Source organism: Eptesicus fuscus, chromosome 3, assembly GCF_027574615.1.
Source record: "Eptesicus fuscus isolate TK198812 chromosome 3, DD_ASM_mEF_20220401, whole genome shotgun sequence".
Lineage (NCBI taxonomy): Eukaryota > Metazoa > Chordata > Mammalia > Chiroptera > Vespertilionidae > Eptesicus > Eptesicus fuscus.
The window spans coordinates 53,396,762-53,417,685 of NC_072475.1; the positions used below are offsets into that span (position 1 = coordinate 53,396,762).

The following is a 20,924-nucleotide window of genomic DNA, read 5'->3' on the forward strand; positions in this document are numbered from 1 at the left end:
CTGTGCAGGTTCCATTGCCAAGAATGTATTGTCCAAACTGCCTGATTCGTTTTAAAGAGAAACTCCACCCTTTGCGTGGTTTTAACTATGTATGAAGTGTTACAATAGGACATAGTAGCAGTGAAGGTCAGACAAATGGAAATGGTGGGGAGACAAAAATGTACACATGAAATAAACTCAGTATTTTATTTTTTTTAAAATATATTCTTATTGATTTCAGAGAGGAAGGGAGAGGGAGAGAGATAGAAACATCAATGATGAGAGAGAATCATTGATCGGCTGCCTCCTGCACACTCCCTACTGGGGATCAAGCCAGCAACCCAGGCATGTGCTCTTGACCAGAATTGAACCGTGTATCTTCAGTCTGTAGGCTGATGCTCTATCCCTAAGCCAAACCAGCAAGGGCTAAACTCTGTATTTTAATAAAGTAAAAAAGAAAAGACTAAATGTTGATGAGGATGTAGATAAAAGGGAACCCTAGTGCACTGTTAGAGGGATTGAAATCTGGTACAGCCACTATAGAAAATAGTATAGAAATTCCGCAAACATTTAAAAATGGAACAACCATGTGACCCAACAATTCCACTTATGGCAATTGATCTAAAGAAACTGAAAACACTAATTCAAAAAGACATCTATGTTCACTGCTGCATTACTTATAATAGGCAAAATATGGAAGTAACCTAGGTGTCCATCAATAAAGATGATGTGAAACACACACACACATATACACACAATGGAATGTTATTCAGCCACAAAAAAGAAAAAGATAAAGATAAAGAAATCTTACCATTTATGATAACATATTTGAATCTAGAGGGTATGCTAAATGAAATAAGCTGGACAGAAAATGAAAAATACTGTGTGATTATACTTATATGGGGACTTTAAAAAATAAAACAAATGAAGAAACAAAAACTAAACAAACTCACAGATACAGAGAATAAACTGATGGTTTCCAGAGGAGGGCGGGAGGATGGGATGGGGGTAGAGGGATGAGCAAAAAAGGTGAAGGGGATTAAGAAGTACAAATTACCAGTTATAAAATAAGCCACAGGTGTATAATGTACAGCACAGAGAATAGAGTCAATAATACCATAATAACTAAGTAAAGCAACAGATGTTTACTAGATTTATCATGGTGATCACTTCATAAGGTATATAAATATTGAATCACTATGCTGTACACCTGAAACAAATACATTGTATGCCAACTACATATTTTTTAAAATGTGTGTGGCAGATTGTATTGATCCCAAAAATATATTTAAAAAAATAATAAAACACTGAGTTTATTTCATGTGTATATTTTTGTCTCCCTAGATTGTATTGATCCCAATTATTTGTAGTCCTCCCTATAAAAGAATTATACAGAACTGCCTATTGCCATGTAGCTTCAAGCGACCCTCCCAGGGGGAGAAATGTATTCCTGTTTTGTGATTTGCTTTAATCAATGTACTGTAAACAGAACTGAAGTTATGTCACGACCAAGCTGAAGCTTCAAGAACTATCATGTGGCCCTGAGATTGGAATGTCTTAAGATTAAGTGCTGCTCCTTCAGTCTGAGTCCCATTTAAAAAATAGATGCATCCATGTACATAGAAAAGAGTCTAAATATATATGAACCACATTAAAGAGGTATATATGTGTGTATTTAAAAAAAATAAAGACAAGACACCATAAAATTCTCTCTTCAGATACAGGAAAACCATTTGATAAAACTCCACATCCATTTTATGATTAAAAACTGTCAGCAAACTAAGAATTGAAGAAAACTTCCTTATCTTAATAAAGAGCACCTACAAAAATACCTACAGCTGACATCATAACTATTAGTAGATGACTCAATGCTTTCCTCCTAAGATTGAGAACAAGGCAAAGATGTCCTCTTTCATTACTTCGATTCAACAGTGTCCTAGAAGTCCTCGCAATAAGGCAAGAAAAAAATGACATACAGTTTGGAAAGGAAGAAAGAAAAGTCACTACTTACAAACATTACTTCCTATGAACATCCAACAGAATCCACAAAAACACTTCCTAGAACCAGTGAGTGAATTTGGCAAGGTCACTGCATATAAGCTCAACATATAGAAATCAACTGTTTTTCTGCATACTAACAGCACACAATTGAAAGATAAAAATTTTTAAATTCTGTTTATAGCAGTTTGGCTCAGTTGGTTGGAGCATCATCCTATACACCAAAAGGTCCAGGGCACATAACCAGGTTGCTGGTTCGATCCCCTCGCATATGGGAGGCAACGAATCGATGTTTCTCTCTCTTAGGTATGTCTCTCGCTCTCTCTCTCTCTCATCAATAAAAATATATCCTCAAAACATATATACATATCCTCAGGAGAGAATTAAATAAAAAAAATAATAATTACAAAATATTGCTGAGAAAAATTAAAGTCGCAAACAAATGAAAAATATGCCAGTTCATGGATTGGAAGATTTGATATTGTCAAGGTAGCCATTCTCCACAAATGAACATACAAATTAAATACAATACCAATAACAACTCAGCAAATTAAAAAAACACACACCAAAAACAGAGGTTGACAAACTGATTCTAATATTTATATGAAAATGCAAAGAACCTGAATTGCCAAAACAATCTGGAAAAAGAAGGATAAAGCTGGCCAACTTAAACTGATTTCAAGACATACTTTTAACATACAGTGATCATGTTAGTATGATCTATACTAATAAAAGAGAAACATGCAAATTACCCATCAATCTGCTATGCCCACAAGCCACGCCCACAAGCCAATCAGGAGCAAGTATGCAAATTAACCCAACCAAGATGGCGGCCAGCCACAGAGCTGGAGCAAGCAGAAGGCTTGGGTTGCACCAGAAATGGAGGAAGCCAAGCTTCCCGCCTGCCCTGGCCGGCCCTGGCCTCCGCTCAAGGCTACAAAGTTTCAATTATAGAAGATAAATAAATCCCAACAAAAATGGTGGCAGCCACGGAGCTGGAGCCAGCCGGAGGCTTGGGTTTCCCCCGGCAATGGAGGAAGCCAAGCTTCCCGCCAGCCCTGGCCTCTGCTCAAGGCAATAAAGTTTCAATTATAGAAGATAAATAAATCTTAGATACTTGCTTCCAGCTGGCCCTGGCCTCCGCTCAAGGAGGCGCTGAAAAAAAACAAGAAAAAGAAAAAAAGGAGGGGCTGGGACCTTGGGTCGCCAGGGGGGAGGGGGAGGATCAGGCCAGGATGGGACGGCAGAGGCCGTTGGGGGTAAGCAGACCAGGGGGGCCAGTTGGGGGTGAGTAGGCCGTCAGTGGGGGTCAGTTGGAGGTGTGATCAGGACAGCGGGGGGGGGGGGGAGGGCGGGCAGTTTGGAGTGAGCAGGGCAGCTGGGGGGGCAGTTAGGAGTGAGCAGGCTGGCACGGGAGGCAGTTGGGGGGGATCAGGCTGGCAGGGGGGGCATTTGGGGGCGAGCAGGCCGGCGGCAGGGGGCAGTTGGGAGTGAGCAGGCTGGCAAGCAGAGTGGTTAGGGGCAATCAGGAAGGCAGGCAGGCAGGTAAGCGGCTGGAGCCAGCAGTCCCGGATTGTGAGAGGGATGTCTGACTGCCGGTTTAGGCCCGATCCCTATAAACCGGCAGTAGGACATCCTTTGAGGGGTCCCAGATTGGAGAGGACGTAGGCTGGGCTGAGGAATACCCCACATAAGAACAAATAAAGAGATCAATGTAAGAGAACATAAAGTCCAGAAATAGACCACACATATATAATCAATTGATTTTCTACAAAGTTGCCAAAGCAATTAAACTGGGAAAGAGAAGTCTTTTCAGCAAATGACATTGGAACAACTACCTTTCTTTTTCATATTCATATGGGGGTGAAGGTGGGGGGTGGAAAGAACCTTGATCTCTACCTCATGTCTTACACAAAAATGTAGATATATCAGAGATGTAAATATAAAACCTAAAAACTATAAAGCTATCAAAAGAAAACATCACAGGCAAGTATTTTTTTAGACTGGTTATACAAAGCAAGAACTATAAAAGAAAAAGTATGGTAAATTAGGTTTCATCAACATTTATAATCTCTGTTCATCAAAAGACATGGTTAAGAAAATAAGTAAAAAAGTCATAGACTAAAAGAAAACAATCACAAAACATAGATCTGACAGAAGACTTATATCCAGAACCCAATAATAAGCTTTTCTTTACTTCAAAACTTTCAATTATATAATTCACCCATATTTCTACTGTTTGTGGGGTCTTTTTCTTATTGATTTGTAGAAAAAGCCCTGTATACATTAAGCAAATTAGTTCTGTGGCCTTGGCCAGGTAGCTCAGTTGGTTAGAGCATCATCCCAATATGCCAAGGTTGAGGGGTCAATCCCTGGTCAGGGCACATACAAGAATCAACCAATGAATGCATAAATAAGTAGAACAAATCTATCTCTCTTTCCCTTCCCTTTCCTCTCTATCAATAAATAAAGAAAAAAAGAAAATTAGTTCTGTGATATGAGTTACAAATATTTGTCCCAGTTTATTTGTCTTTTTACATTGCTCCTATTTTTAAATGCAAAATTGTTTTTCTTTTTATGTAATTGAATTAATTTTGTTTATAGCATCTGAGTTTTAAGTTGTATAGAGAATAGACTTCACTATCCTGACATTGTTTTTTAAAAGATCTCTTAGGGATTCTCTTCTTCCTTTCACTATTTCATTTTTGTTGCATTTAAATCCTTAGTCATTCTGTAATTTAATTTTACTTAATTCTTCTATTTTTCACTTTTTCCTTAATAATAAAGGCATTTGTGGCCACTAACTTTCTCCTCAAAATAGCTTTTCATAGTAGTAGGTAAGATGTACTTCCCTTTCCATCCCTTTCTAGACAGTTTGTATATAAGTTACTTTTTTATTTTTTTGAATCCCAGGGTTATATCTAGTAACGTGTGCATCTATAAAATCTTCAAATTATTAAGATTTAAACCACCTTTTGTTATTTATTTTAATTAGATTGAATTGTGATCAAGAAATAATATATGTACTTTGTAGCCAAGTATACAATAAATTTTTACAAATGTTTCTTAAAGGAATAAATGTATATTTTCTTTTTGAGGGGTATAAAGATCTAGTATATATCTATTAAACCAAATGAATTGGTTGTATTCTTTAATTTTTATATATGATCTTTTTTTAATCTATTAGATTTGTCCAACTATGAGAGAAGTCTCCCGCTATCATTATTTTAGCAATATTTATGCTTCTATATATTGAAATTATCATAGTTTACTTTTCACCTTAAATTCTACCTCAAATGTTATTAATAATGCTAGTCTTTTTTTGTGTGTGTGGTTTTTTTCTGTGACTTCCTTCTTCTGGTTTGCATTTGCCTACTACCTCTTTAACTGTTGCTTTATTTTCTACCTTTCTTTTTCATATTATTTTATTTCTTATATACAACATATAGATGAATTTAGTGACTTAATCCAGTCTGAAAGGATCCAGAGGACAGAATAATTTAATTCATTCTATTTAATGAAATGACTTGCATACTTGATTTTAGTCCTTTTCTCTCGTGTTTAATTTTCCATGAGTGTACAGGCATACTTCATTTTATTCCTCTTCATTTTACTGTGCTTTGCAGATATTGCATTTTTTTTACAAACTGAAGGCTTGTGGCAACCTTGCATTGAGCAAGTCTATTGGTGCCATTTCCCAACAGGCCTGAATGGTTAGCATTTTTTAGCAATGAAGTGTTTTCTAATTAAGGCATGTACACTGTTTTCTTAGACATATGCTACTGCACACTTAATAGACTACAGTATAATGTGAACATAACTTTCACAGGCACGGGGAAACCCCAAAATTAGTGTGAATCACTTTATCATGATATTCACTTTATTGCAGTGGTCTGGAATTGAACCCACAATATCTCCAGGGTATATCTGTATTTTTCCATGCTATTTATAACCTTTCTCTATTCCACATTTTTCCTTATCTATATAACTTTTCCTGGTTAAGTAGCATCCTATTAAATGGATGTATATTTTTTTATTTGACCAATCCCCTATTAATTAGTTGTCCTCAATTTTTTCTAATGTAAATACCACCATAGCCCATTCCAGGAGTATAAGCCACATACTTGGAAGTCATCTTCCCCATTTCCTTCTCCTCCATCCCCAAAACCAATCCATCACCAAATCCCGTTAATTTTACTTCCTAGATCACATGTATATTTGTGTACATCTCCCATCTCTCCTGCTACTATTCTATCCCAAAGTACCATAAAGCCCTAGCTAGTTTGACTCAGTGGATAGAGCGTCGGCCTGCAGATCAAAGGGTCCCAGGTTCGATTCTGGTCAAGAGCACATGCTTGGGTTGCAGGTTCAATCCCTAGAGAATCATTCAATCAATGATTCTCTCTCATCATTGATGTTTCTATCTCTCTCCCTTTCTCTTCCTCTCTGAAATCAATAAAAATGTATTTAAAAAAAATACCATCAATCTGCAATGGCCTGCTGTTCTACCCACATCAACTTTGCTCCCACATTCATCCATATTCATCAGTGCTGCTAGACTACAAACTGGAAGATGTCCCACCTAAAACCCTTCTATAGATTCCTATACATTTAGGGTAAATTTCAAAACACATACTCAAGGCCCTACATCTCTGGATCAGATTCACTTCATGCCACTCTTTTCTTTGTTCTCTGCATTCCAGCTACACTAGCTTTCTCCTGTGCTTCCACCATTATAATACAACTAGAGGTCCGGTGCGTGAAATTAGTACACGGAGTTGGGAGGAGAGAGGGGGAAGAAGGTGTCCCTCAGCCCAGCCTGTACCCTCTTGCAATCCGGGACCACTGGCTCATAACCACTCACCTGCCTGCCTGCCTCATCACCCCCAACCACTCGCCTGCCAGCCTGATCACCCCTAACCACTCTACCTGCCTGCCTGATTGCCCTAACTGCTCGCCTGCCTGCCTGATTGCCCCTAACCACTTGCCTGCCTGCCTGATCTCCCCTGATTGCCTGCCCCCCTGATCACCCCTAACTACTTGCCTGCCTGCCTGATCACCCCTAACTGCTCGCCTTGCCTACCTGATCACCCCTAACCACCCTGCCTGGCCTGATCGCCCCTAACCACCTCTGCCTTGGCCCCTGCCACCATGGCTTCGTCCAGATGTTCGGAATGACATCCAGAAGGTCATTCGGCTGTCAGGTCTAATTAGCATATTACGCTTTTATTATTAAAGACTAGAGGCCCAATGTAAAAAAATTCGTGCAAAAGTAGGCCTTCCTTCCCCTGGCTGCCAGCATCAGCTTCCCTCCGGCACCCAGGACCCAGGCGTCCCTCCTCCAGCCACCTGCGGGTACCCGGGACCCAGGCCAGCTTCCCTCCGGCCCTGGCTTCGTCAGAAAGGACGTCTGAAATGATGTCTAGTCTAATTAGCATATTACCCTTATATTATTATACATAATGACTATCTGTGTGTTTACCATGTACCTGGTGGTTTATATGCGTTATCTCATTTATCCCCACAACAAGGTAAATACTATTCATATTCCTTTTTTACAGATAAGGAAACTGAAGCTTATAAAAATTAAATAATTTACTCTGGCCGGGTAGCTCTGTTGGTTAAAGCATCATCCTGATACACCAGGGTTGCGGGTTCGATCCCAGTCAGGGCAAATACAAGAATCAATGAATGAATGAATGAATGCATAAATTCAATCAACAAATCAATGTTTCTCCCTTTCTCTCTCAAATTAATCAATAATTTTTTTAAAATTAAGTAATTTGCCCGAGGTCTTACAACTAGTTATGTGGCTAAACTAGGATCTGAACCCAGATCTGATTTCTGAATTCATTATATCTATTTCCTCAGACTTGCACTCTTCAACCACATTTCATTTATGTTGGCACTACTAATGATGCCTTTAATAGCATTGTTCAATCAGGTGTTTTTGTACTTTGCAAAAAGTTATTTCCATCTACTCTTAAGACTTACTCTTAATTTCTCTAACCCATTCAGTATAAAAAGTAAAAAGTTATATGCCCTGGCTGGTTTTCTCAGTGGTTAGAGCATCGGCTAGAGAACCGAAGGGTCTGGGTTCAATTCCCGGTCAAGGGCAAGTACCTGGGTTGTAGGCCTGATCCAAGGCCAGGTCTGAGCATGTGCAGGAGGCAACCAACTGATGTGTCTCTCTCACATTGATGTTCTCTCTCTCTCTCTCTCTCTCTCCCTCCCACTCTCTCTAAAAATCAATGGAAAAAATATCCTTGGGTGAGGATTAACAACAACAAAAAGTAAAAGTTATAAAATCTCTAGACTAGCTATTTTCAATTAGTGTGCTACGAGAATTTTTAAAACATGCAATACCTACTAGTCAGGGCAATGACTTCTTTTCCCTTAGATTGTCAAATTTAAAAAAATGACAACAGCCAATACAACAATAGCCATCTGGTGTGAATGAATCAAAATTATAGCTATTTTTAAAATCAGATCGGCAAAAAATATAACATATTCTTTGGTGTGCTACAGAATTTTAGTAATTAGTTTATGTGTGCCATGAGATGAAAAAGGTTGAAAATTGTTGCTCTAGCCTTATGACTATGAAATTTGAACTTGCTGGTAATTTTGTCAAAATATCAAAAAATAGCCGTGGTCAGTGTGACTCAGTTGGTTGGATGTCGTACCTTGCATCAAAAGGTTGCCAGTTCGATTCCTAGTCAGGGCACATGCCAGGGTTGTGGGCTTGATGCCCAGCAGGCGGTGTGCAGGAGGCAACTGATCAATGATTCTCATCACTGATGTTTCTATCTCTCCCTCTCCCTTCCTCTCTAAAATCAATAAAAATACATATATTTTAAAAAAGATTGAAAGTGATTTTAGAGACTACTCTGATTTATCATTTTGACAAATAAGCAATCTATAGCCCAAACTGTCTTGTCCAAGTTGCACATTAAGCTAATAGTAGTGCAAACCATTAACTTTTTGTCCAGTGCTTTGTTATGGCACATTCCAATCAAGTGGACAGACTCAATTTTACTAGCATCTTATCTTTTAAACAAGATTTAAAAGAAACAATAAAAAACTTGCACATTAAAGAGTCTGTTTCTAGCCCTAACCAGTTTGGCTCAGTGGATAGAGCGTTGGCCTGCAGACTGAAGGGTCCCAGGTTCGATTCCGGTCAAGGGCATGTACCTTGGTTGCGGGCACATCCCCAGTGGGGGCGGTGCAGGAGGCAGCTGATCGATGTTTCTCTCTCATCGATGTTTCTAACTCTCTATCCCTCTCCCTTCCTCTCTGTAAAAAAAAATCAATTAAAAAAAAGAGTCTGTTTCTAATTAACATCACATGGTAATAAAGTTTGTATACTTCCACTCGAAGTGGATTATCATCTGCATTTCAAATTTAGAATAAAGAGAATACCTTTTTAGTCCATCTCTTTACTCCATTATATCCTTTGGTTACCAGCTGTCTATGAAAAAAGCTGTTGAAGAAGTGAACCTAGAAGAGACATCAAATACAAGCACCCAGATTATATTAGACTGTGCCCAGGTTTAACTAAAAAAAAAAAAAAAAAAAAAGGAAATTTAAAAATCCTTGAATATAAGATAAACAAAAAGGTGAGGGGAAGTTTCTTCTTTAAAATAACCAAAATATAAAAAATACATTGCATGGTTCTCAGAAGATTTTATTCCAAATTTTCATTAGAATGACCTTACAGCTGTGGTCTATAGTTAGAACTGGAATGGACAGTAAATAGATTACCTGAATCCAATCAAGTAGATAAGCAACCTGACAGATTTCTCCAAATCAGGTGATAAAGTTGAAAGAGGCTATGAAAGAATGAGGTAATAATTACCTTGAACTAAAGGGTATGGATTACAAAACTAACCTCATATGAAGAATGTGAATTTGGAAATTCTATAGTTATGTTGTCATAACTATAAAAAGGCCATAGCTTAATCATTTCTAGCACTGAAAGAATTATTCTAGTCATATGGAGTATCATGTCCTGCATCCATGGCTTCAAAGTTCTGGCTTCTAAATTAATATCAGCCCACCTGAGATAGTAAACCATTGTGGTTTTAAGTGTTTCCTCAGTAACTTTGACTCACTTGAAATGATAAAACTGTTCTCTTCCTATTGAGGTTCTCAGGATGTGGTCACCAGAACACAAGCATTATCAGCATCACCTGGGAACTTGCCAAAATGCAATTCTGAGACTCTACCCTAGACCTACTGAAGCACAAACTCTGAGGTTGAGGCTCAGCAATCTGGTTTTATAAACCATTCAGAGGATTCTGATGCACATTTATTTTGAGAACCATGTAGCTTAAGATATAGGTTTTTAAAAGAGCTTACAGTAGCTGTTTCTAGAGCAGTGAGTCTCAAACTTTGTATGTATCAGAATCTGGAATGCAATCTGACAGATTAGCCTCATGACATAACATATTTGTGATTTTAAGTGGAAAATTATGACATTTTGTCTATATTCATAAATAGTGTTAGAATCTGAGATTCATTACATTACCTGTTTAAACTATTAGACTTACAAAAGTTTATAAAGTACTTCGAAAAGTTTTGCTTGTTGAAATCAAAGGCTGCTCACTAAGCAATTTGAGTACTCAGAAAAAAATTAATATATTACATTTTAAGAATAGTTTTAATATGTAACTAAGCTCTTAAGGGAATTTTATAATTTAGTTTGTATTTGAACTGAGTATCAAAGATTAATCCAAAATAAAGGGAAGCTAAATACTACTTTACCACTTTTTAAAAGATAGTAAAACTAAGTTAAATTTAAAAGCTTAAATAGTCCCTTTTGTGCATCTTCCACTAAGAAAAAGCCTTCTCAAGATATCAACAACCAGACCTAGCTGGTTTGGCTCAGTGGATAGAGCATCGGCCTGTGGACTGAAGGTCTTAGGTTCGATTCCAATCAAGTGCATGTACCTCGGTTGCAGGCTCCTCCCTGGCCTGGGCCCTGGTCGGGGCTCGTGCAAGAGGCAACCAATCGGTGTGTTTCTCTCACATCAATATTTCTCTCTGTCTTTCCCTCTCTCTTCTACTTACCCTAAAAATCAATGGAAAAATATCCTCTGTGGTGAAGATTAAAAATAAAAAGATAGCAACAATCATATCTACTTTGAAACAAATAAGCAGGAAAACACCAGCATCATGACTTTCTTATGCAGAAGTGATTTTGTAGAACATAAGCCCAAACCTAGCATCTGATCAAGTCAAAATTAATCCTTTTTAAAAAATCCAAGCAATATCAAATAATTATACAAAGTGTTTGTTTTTCTAAAAAACACTACTTCTTTTTAATATACAGGGACTCTTGCTCCTAAAGAAGAGTAAGCTTTCACTTACTTTGTCTGGGACTGCATCCATTATCAGCTCACCATACATATTAATGACCTATAAAGAAGCCAACATAAAAGCAGCTTACTAACCCTATACAATTTAGAACATCCCACTCAGAATGAATAATACATTGATACTGCTAACAGTAATCAAACCTTTCGGACAGTGGGGTTAGAGAATGAGTCACTTCAATAAGGAATAAAGAATTCTTGATTCCAAAAGATAACTGTGAGGCCAACCCAGGATTTATTAATTATATTTTGTTGTCCAACATCCTCTGCAACTTTTCCATGATGAGAACCTACAATACACTAACCTGGTCATTCAGCCAATTCTGACCATCCAGTGTCGCCAGATCATCCATATCCAGCATGTGCTTATTGTAGAAGACACGGAAGTTGCATTTTTGATGTCTGGCCCGATAGTTTGTTATTTCCCTACTGATAAATGGTTTTCTGAAACAGAAAGATTTTGAAATAGAAGATTAAAAACATGAGTTCTACTCAATTTATTACTAAGTATTTTATTTTAATCAAGAAAAAGTTATATATGCCAAATTTTATTGTCAAGGGCTTAACTTAAGCATCATTGACAAACCTATTAGAAAAGTCTTCATTAAAGACATCTTTTAATCTTCCAAGGACATCTTTTTCACTGAGTGGAACCAAACTGCCATACTTCTTCATAACCTCATCTAGGAATCCTTAAATAAAGAAAGAAAGGTTAAGGTGGAAAAACCATTTTCAGCAGTCATTCTCCCAATACTTAACCTATATTTAACCTATCGTACTACATATGTCATACTATTAAAAAATCTTTGCTCTGGCTGGTGTGTCTTATTAGTTAGAGCAGTGGCCGGCAAACTCATTAGTCAACAAAGCCAAATATCAACAGTACAACGATTTAAATTTCTTCTTGAGAGCCGAAAACCGACTTCTGCGCATGGGCCACGAAGTTTCAATCGCACTGTACGTGCGCGCCCGCACGTGATATTTTGTGGAAGAGCCACACTCAAGGGGCCAAAGAGCCGCATGTAGCTCGCGAGCCGCAGTTTGCCGACCACTGGGTTAGAGCATCGGCCCATGTACCAAAGGGTTGAGGGTTCAATTCCTGGTCAAGGGCACATACATACCTGGGTTGCAGGTAAGTGCAGGAGGCAAGCAATCAATGTATCTCTCTCACCTAGATGTCTCCCCCCCCCCCCCCCCCCGCTTGGGTGAGGATTAACAACAAAACCTTTTAAAATATATATTTTTACTGATTTCAGAGATGAAGAGAGAGAGAGAAACATCAATGATGAGAGAGAATCACTGATCGGCTTCCTCCTGCACACCTTCTACTGCAACTCAGGCATGTGCCTGGACTGGTAATAGAACAGTGACCTCCTGATTCATAGGTTGATGCTGGCAGAAGAGATTGTTTTTTTTTTGTTAATCCTCACCTGACGATATTTTTCCATTGATTTTTAGGGAGCATGAAAGAGAGGGAAAGACAGAAACATCAATGTGAGGAAATAACATCGATTGGTTGCCTCCTGCACGAGCCCCGACCAAGGCCTGGGCCGGGCAAGAGCCTGCAATCAAGGTATGTGCTCTTGACCAGAATTGAACCCGGGACCCTTTGGTCCGCAAGCTGATGCTCTATCCACTGAGCCAAACCAGCTAGGGCAACAAAATCTTTTAAAAGTTATGTTTTGTGAAAAAAATAAAATGAATCACGGCCTCACCACATAAGACATTTCACATTGGATTTCTAAGCTAGCAATGTACTGTTAGAGAGGAAATGGCTAGCTAAAACTAAAGACAGACATCTTCCGGTAGTTTAATCTTGCAGTAGAATCCTATCTCTGAAACAGTGAAATATACTAGTAAAGGGCTTAATTACCTGATTAAATGTGTCTATCACATTTGGTAACTGAAGGAATTATTTTTTTAAAAATCACAATTAGAGCCCTGGCCAGTGTGGCTCAGTTGGTTGAACATTGTTCCATGCACCCAGAGGTCCTTGGTTCAATTCCTGGTCAAGGCACATGCCTGGGTTTCAGGCTCGATCCCCAATAGGGGGCAAGCAGGAGACAGCTGATCAATGTTTCTGTCTCTCTCCCCCTTCTTCTCTAAAAATCAATTAAAAAAAAAAATATACACACACACACACACACACACACACACACACATATATACACACATATATATATGTTAAATATAACATAAATATAATACTTATATTTAAATCACAATTAGAGCCGAAACCGGTTTGGCTCAGTGGATAGAGCGTCGGCCTGGGGACTGAAAGGTCCCAGGTTCGATTCCGGTCAAGGGCATGTACCTTGGTTGCGGGCACATCCCCAGTAGGGGATGTGCAGGAGGCAGCTGATCGATGTTTCTCATCGATGTTTCTAACTCTCTATCCCTCTCTCTTCCTCTCTGTAAAAAATCAATAAAATATATTTAAAAAAATAAAATAAATAAATAAATCACAATTAGAGGGAATGAACTGTTGAGACTACTATCAAAGTATCATTTGGTAAAGGTGTGTAATTTCTCATCTCAAAGAAAGGGACAAATTCGAAGGCATTTTAAATATATAATTTGATAGCGTTATTATACTCTGAATAACACTATGAGGTAAGCTTAACTGGATAACAGCAGGTAGCATATTTTAAGAAGGGAAACAGAATTAAGGATGACTTCTTGGCCAGAATATAGAATAGTCTTCAGGTCAATTTAGGTAACATGTATATGCATTTTAATGGCTTCCAAAATGACCCACTGAATATACCTAAAAAGGCCCTAGGAAATAAAACCAGGACATATTCTAAGTAAATACAAAGAAGCTGAGAAAAGGCTGAGAGGCTCACAAAAGTACAGACGTGACTTGTGCTATTCACTGATGCTGAATGGGGAGAGCAACAGCCTTGCTAACCATCAGTCTGACAGTTAAGTCTACTAGGTTAACATGGGGAAAATAAGGACAATAGACATTTATTTTATTCAGCTCCCTTTCTAACTTTAAGAATGGCCTCTGCTACACATCAACACAAAATGAACAGGAAGGACAACAGAGTGACTGCCTTAGGAATGGAGTGTTCTGTATGGGGGAGGGGCAAGAAAGGGTGTGAAAAACCCATTTTTCTTCCTGTTAGTCTCTCATCGGAGTGGCTCCCAATTGGAAAGGCTTAAGACAAGAGCAAAGGTCAAGGTATAGTAAACAGCAAAGAGTTGTTTGCTTATGCCTGGTCCTGATCTAGGCTTTAGGCATACAGAAGAGAAAAAAAGGAGGTCCCATGATCCAGATTAATCAGAGTAGGAGATAAAGGTTTGGGGCTTCTAAGAAGGAATAGAGCATATATTTACCTACAACATTTACTATGTCATATCTTACAGTTATCTAACCATAGCCTTGTATACACAAGGGAGAATGGGTCCAAACAGAAGATAAAGAATCCCAACATCTGGGAAATTGCATTTAAGGAAGACATTTTATCCTATACAATAAAAGCGTAATATGCAAATGGACCAAATGTCGGACGACCGATCACTATGATGCGCACTGACCACCGGGGGCAGATGCTCAACACAGGAACTGCCCCCTGGTGGTCAGTGCGCTCCCACAGGGGGAGAGCCACTCAGCCAGAAGCTGGGCTTGGCTGGCAAGGCCAGCAGCAGTGGCAGGTGCCTCTCTCACCTCTGCTGCAGGCGGGCGGTAAGGATCAAGGGGTCCCCTATACAAAACTGCGAGAGTCCCAGACTGCAAGCCAGCAGTCAGACATCCCCCGAGGGGTCCCAGACTGCGAGAGGGTGCAGACCAGGCTGAGGCACTGGGCCTCTAGTATAAAAATAATTCTCCTAATAACAAAAGATTACAGTTTAGGCCCAGCAACCTTAATTGAAACTTCTCAAATAAGAAAGCAGGCTCATCTATGGGCATATGGACTCCAATGCTAAACGAGTACCATGGCAAAGAGGTGTCCTTGTTAACACTGTTATTTCTGGATGATAGTATTTTGGGAGATATTGTTATATTTTTTTGCTCTTATTTGTACTTTTGTTTTCACTTTCAGATGATAAATATGGATTCCTAATGCATAGGAAGGCCCTACCTGAATCTTCAAGGAGAATCTTAGATGACAATGTCTCACTGATGCATACATACCATTTACTCAGTGGGATCATAAGCCAAGCACTGGCATTATCTCACTTCATCCTTGTCAACACCCTATGTGTTAGACAGTATCCCTATTTTACAAATGGAAACCGGAAGCTTAGGGTGGTTAAGTAACTTTCCCAAGGATCCCTAACTAGCATATGTCAGAACTAAGACTGATTGTAGGTCAAGCGACCAGACACTGAGCAGTTAGCTCTTATGCTATGCCACCTCCAAAACAATAACTACCTAACTTTTCCCTACAACTTGTGTTCACTTCCCCTTCCCCTTTTAACACGGGTGGGCCAAGAATTACCCAGAAAACAGATTTAAAATGAGAGTTAAATCCATTATTCCTTTTTTAAATTGAGGATTCTTAAAAATATATTTTTTATTGATTTTTAGAGAGAGAGAGAGAAACGATGTGAGAGCGAAATGTCAATTGGCTGCCTCCTACACACTCCCTACCAGGGATCAAGGCTGCCACCTGGGCATGTGCCCTGACCAGGAATGGAACCAGCAATCTTTCAGTGTAGGGCAGTGGTCAGCAAACTCATTAGTCAACAAAGCCAAATATCAACAGTACAACGATTGACATTTCTTTTGAGAGCCGAAAACCGACTTCTGCGCATGCGCCACGAAGTTTCAATCCCACTGTACGGCCGTGCCCGCACGTGGTATTTTGTGGAAGAACCACACCCAAGGGGCCAAAGAGCCACATGTGGCTCGCGAGCCACAGTTTGCCGACCACTGGTGTAGGGGATGACATTCTAACCAACTGAGCCACAATGGCCGGGTCTATTATCCTTTACCCACTTGCTTTCACCAAACTAATGAACCAAAAAGGAAAAGTGCATTTGGAATACAATTTCTTTTACTTCAAAAGTACTAAAATTTCCATGTGACCAAGAAGCAAAGGACAAAATGTTAGGGGAAAAAAATAACAAAAACTACAGTTCAAATTATAGTCCATCCTGCAAGTACAAAAGGTAATAATTTAAAAAAATAAAACCTGAGGTATTATTTTACAGGTTAAATTGGACAGTTTTTTCTTGAAACAGCATCCCATCCTAAAAGTGGAAAAAGGTTGATTGTGTTATGCACATAAGAAATGTAACCCCTTGGTTCTCCAAAAAATATAATACACATGCCAGAAATCAAAAGGAAGGTACTGATGTATTGTATATGCCTGAAACTTATGTACGCTTGTTAATCAATATCACCCTATCAAATTCAATTAAAAATTTTTTAAATAATGAAATATAAGGATAAACTTAAGGACTGTGCAAAATCTAAGTAAAAAGCATTATAAAATTCTATAAGGAATACATAGGTCAGTGATGGGCAACCTTTTGAGCTTGGTGTGTCAAACTTCGCCAAAAAACTGAGCATAACTCGGGTAGTGTGTCACTTTGAGGGAAAAACATTATTTCGCAAATGTTTCATCCTCGGCATGCGGTCGCCTTAGCGGCCGCGTGTCATCAGAAATGGCTACGCGTGTCAGTGCTGACACACGTGTCATAGGTTCGCCATCACTGACATAGGTCAATAAATGGAATTCTTTGTTTTTAGACAGGAAAACACAAATATTGTAATCAATGCAATTTCCCCTAAATTAATCTATAAATGTAATACAATACCAATTAAAAGCCATGGTTTGTTTTTAATTTAAAAAAATCCAAAATTCCTCTTGAGACAAAAATGTGAGAAATTTCTATAAACTCTTAAAGATCAAAAGGGAGCAGCGAATAAGGGGCAAGAGAAGAAACAGAGAGCCTAGTCCCATCAAATTATAAAACTAAGTAGCAATTATAGCAGAACAGTGCTAGCACAGAAACAGACCCAATGGCAGGTGGCATCTCATGACCCTGGGGAAAAGATGAATCAATCAATAAATGGTATTAGAACCAGTGACCAAATATTTTATTCACAGTTGGAATTCATCTTGGTGTAAAGAATGAGGTAGGGATCCATTTTACTTTTTTCCAAATGGCTAAATGTAAAAATAACACATTAATGGTCTAGAAGAAAGTAGGAATGAATATTTTTATAGTATTGAAACAGGAAGAAGCTTTAATTTTAAGGTTTTTTTCTAACTTATGACCATAAACATTTTGAAATAAAGTGGCAATTACCCTGTAATTACTTTAGAACTTTACGCCCTTATGAACATGTTTTTCTTAAACATACAAACAGTACACTCTATTTACTCTTCTTGAATCTGCTTTTTGCCATATTTTAACCAACTCCCTATTGATGACCATTTAAAAGTTAATGTTTAGCTCTCTAAATAATTAAAACCTTTCACATATCTTTGTTCTATTGGTTGCCAGAACAGTCAAATTTCTGGATCAAAGGACAACTGCATGTCTAAAACTTTTAACTTTCACCTATGAGTTTTGCTATACAAGTTTTTAATGTTTATGAAGTTAGATTGGTATATTTTTATTGCTTGAGTTTCCCATCATGCTTGATTATTAAAATAGTTCCTTGTACTTATTTTTTAACAGTTTTATTGAACTATGATTCACACACCACAAAATTCAACCTTAAAATAAACAATTCAATGATTTTATATATTCAGAATTGTGCAACCATTATCACTACTTAATTCCAGAACATTTGCATTAACCCACAGAGAAAATTATTAGTAGTCACTCCTCATTCCTCTCTCTCCCCAGCCCCTGACAAACATTAATCTACTTTTTATCTCCACATATTTGCCTACTCTGGACATGTCAAATCAATAGAATCCTACAGTATGTGGCCTTTTTGTTTGGCATCTTTCACTTAGCATACTTTCAATTCATCCACACTGAAACATATATCAGTATTCCATTTCTATTTATGACACAATAATCCACTGTGTAGATATACCAAATTCTATTTATCCATTCATCAGTTAATAAACATTTAGGCTGTTTCCACTTCTTGACTATTATGAATAATGATGCTATGAACATTGTGTACAAGTTTTTATGTATTTACTTGTTTCTAATTAAATTTTTAGTCCATCTAGAATGTTGTGACATAGGAATCTATTTCTTTCCTTCCAAAACATTAACTAATCTGAATACAGAATCCTAGATTTTCATATCCTCCAAGTCTTTTAAAGTACACGTTTTCTCTCTCATCGATGTTTCTATTTCTATCCCCCCCTCTAAAAAAATCAATAAAAACATATTTTTAAAAAGTTATCTTGTATAAGCAAAAGTCAATATTAATTTTTTTCAGCAACTCACAGCTGTCATTGCAACGCATCCAACTTGGTTTTGAAGGGAGTAACTTTCTCTTTACACTCATATTTCACTTAAACTAATGAATAAAATTATGAAACAGTAAGTATATTGAAGTAAGCACAGCTGTTGATAAATATGTAAGCCCACTGCAATGAGCATAATGTACAGTTATATTAGAAGAGGCAGCATTCAGCATACCATGGGATTTAACATTGGCTAATGCTATAGAAGTCAGTGAAGGGAGCATCTACTATGAGTAGGTCCTCGGGTTACGTCAGAGATCCGTTCCTACCGCACGACCTAACGCGATTTTCACCGTAAGTCGGAACCCACCTTCATAAACCCACCTTCATAAGCACCTACGTCACTCACATGGAGCACATACACAGCAGTAATGAAGTGAAACAGTAAAAAAAAAATTTAAAAGATAACAATTCTTGACCTTTACTTGTGGTAAATAGATAATAAAAAACATAAAGCACATATGTACATACGCCAAAATGACGGAACTTTTTTTTTTTTGTAAATAAATGGGAGATAGCGACGTAACCACGAAACGACGTGTACGTTGCATCCGACATAACCTGAGGACTGCCTGTACTAACTATCCTACACTGGGTCTTATTCTAATGGCTCCATTAATCCTGATTACTCAGGTTTAGTTCTTTTATTTGTTGAATCTGTCTCTTTCATTGTGTTGGCTTTCTTCGGATGTTTGGTGATAGATTCTGGGCTCATGTCTACTTGGGTAACTTGGGTGGAGGGAAGGCTATGATGAGCAGTAGTTGTTTCTCTGCCTTGAACTATTTTTAAAAATACATATATTTTATTGATTTTTTTACAGAGAGGAAGGGAGAGGGATAGAGAGATAGAAACATCGATGAGAGAGAAGCATTGATCAGCTGTCTCCCGCACGCCCCCCACTGGGGATGTGGCCGCAACCAAGGTACATGCCCTTGACCGGAACCGAACCCGGGACCGACGCTCTATCCACTGAGCCAAACCGGCTAAGGCTGCCTTGAACTATTTTCAATGTGGTGCAGAAGCTAAGAACTCCAAAAACTGTTTTGGAAATGACTGCTCCTCATTCTTGCCAAGTGTTACAAGTATTGGAGCAGGGAGGATGGGAAATGTCCTCTCTCCTCATCAATCTCTTGTTGTTAGAATATCAATGCTTTATGCCAAGGGAGTGAGGATTGCAGCTTGATAGCAGATATCTTCCTTGCTGATATGTGGCACAGGCAGGGAAAGATACTTTTGTTGAGATTCCTCTACTCAGTCTTTTATCATAGGTCTCCCCTTTCCTCTCTACCTCTACCATCTCCAGAAATGGGACTCACTTGGTATTGCATCATTTTCCTGCACTAATCTTCCTTCTGCTACTGGGGCTACCCTCTGGACCTTCCCTCTACTTTCTGCCTTTTGGGAGTTTCTCAGTTTCTGATTTCCCCAAACTCTCCTCCTAGTTTTGAGTATGGAGAGACATATGTGTTTTTAACATACTTTTCATGCATTACAATACAGATCACTAATGTGAATATACATGAATTCTATAAAAATTCCTACTTCCTCACATCATGCTACAGGGTTTACTATATGCCATATTCAATGTATCTATTGTTCTTAGAAGTGCTACATCTATATGTATAAATTAATTTTGTATTTGTGAGTAAATATTAACTATTTTAGGTTTGTGTATCATGGTTCTGCTAACCTCATGGTAGGGAAATTTGTCTTTCTTCTGGACAGTATAAATGACAAAAATAGGTTTTTTAAAGATTTGCTAGGACTCTGTACTTTGAAGAGGTTTTTGCATGTGTGTCTGGGAACTTTTTATATAGATTTAATTGTTGGCCAAACAAAGTGTTCAGAATTGTTTAAACCACCAAGAAGTAACTTTCCTAACTCCCCAGAAAAAGCCATTTATAAAAATTTGATATATCTGTCCAGATATATCTTATACAAATATATGTGGACACATATATACATATACTTATCCTACATATGTGCATTTGTATCATTTAACAAAATGGCATCATTTTACAACTTGCTTTTTCACTTTATATAGACAGCTTTCAGTATCAAAATACAGATAAAATTTATTCCTTAACAGCTTCATAGTATACTATTGCTTGGATGTGCCATAACATACTTTCACAGAAACATTTATTGTCTTAAGTAATGTCCCTGTACAAATATATC

The 20,924-nt window shown here is 38.1% G+C and overlaps 1 protein-coding gene across 2 annotated transcripts in view; it reads right to left on the bottom strand.

Annotated features, from left to right (window-relative positions):
• Positions 1–20,924, bottom strand: part of SENP5 (SUMO specific peptidase 5) — a 54,025-nt gene that overhangs the window by 13,786 nt on the left and 19,315 nt on the right. The window contains exons 3-7 of one of the 2 annotated variants that reach the window (XM_054713861.1): positions 11,938–12,043; positions 11,657–11,795; positions 11,347–11,394; positions 9,397–9,474; positions 234–412 (exon numbers count right to left, since the gene is read on the bottom strand). In XM_054713861.1, the coding sequence (XP_054569836.1) occupies positions 386–412; positions 9,397–9,474; positions 11,347–11,394; positions 11,657–11,795; positions 11,938–12,043 (398 nt within the window). In that variant the 3' untranslated portion in view covers positions 234–385. Of the gene's footprint in view, positions 1–233; positions 413–9,396; positions 9,475–11,346; positions 11,395–11,656; positions 11,796–11,937; positions 12,044–20,924 lie in introns of those variants that run through there. The other variant, XM_028137661.2, reaches the window with a different exon arrangement.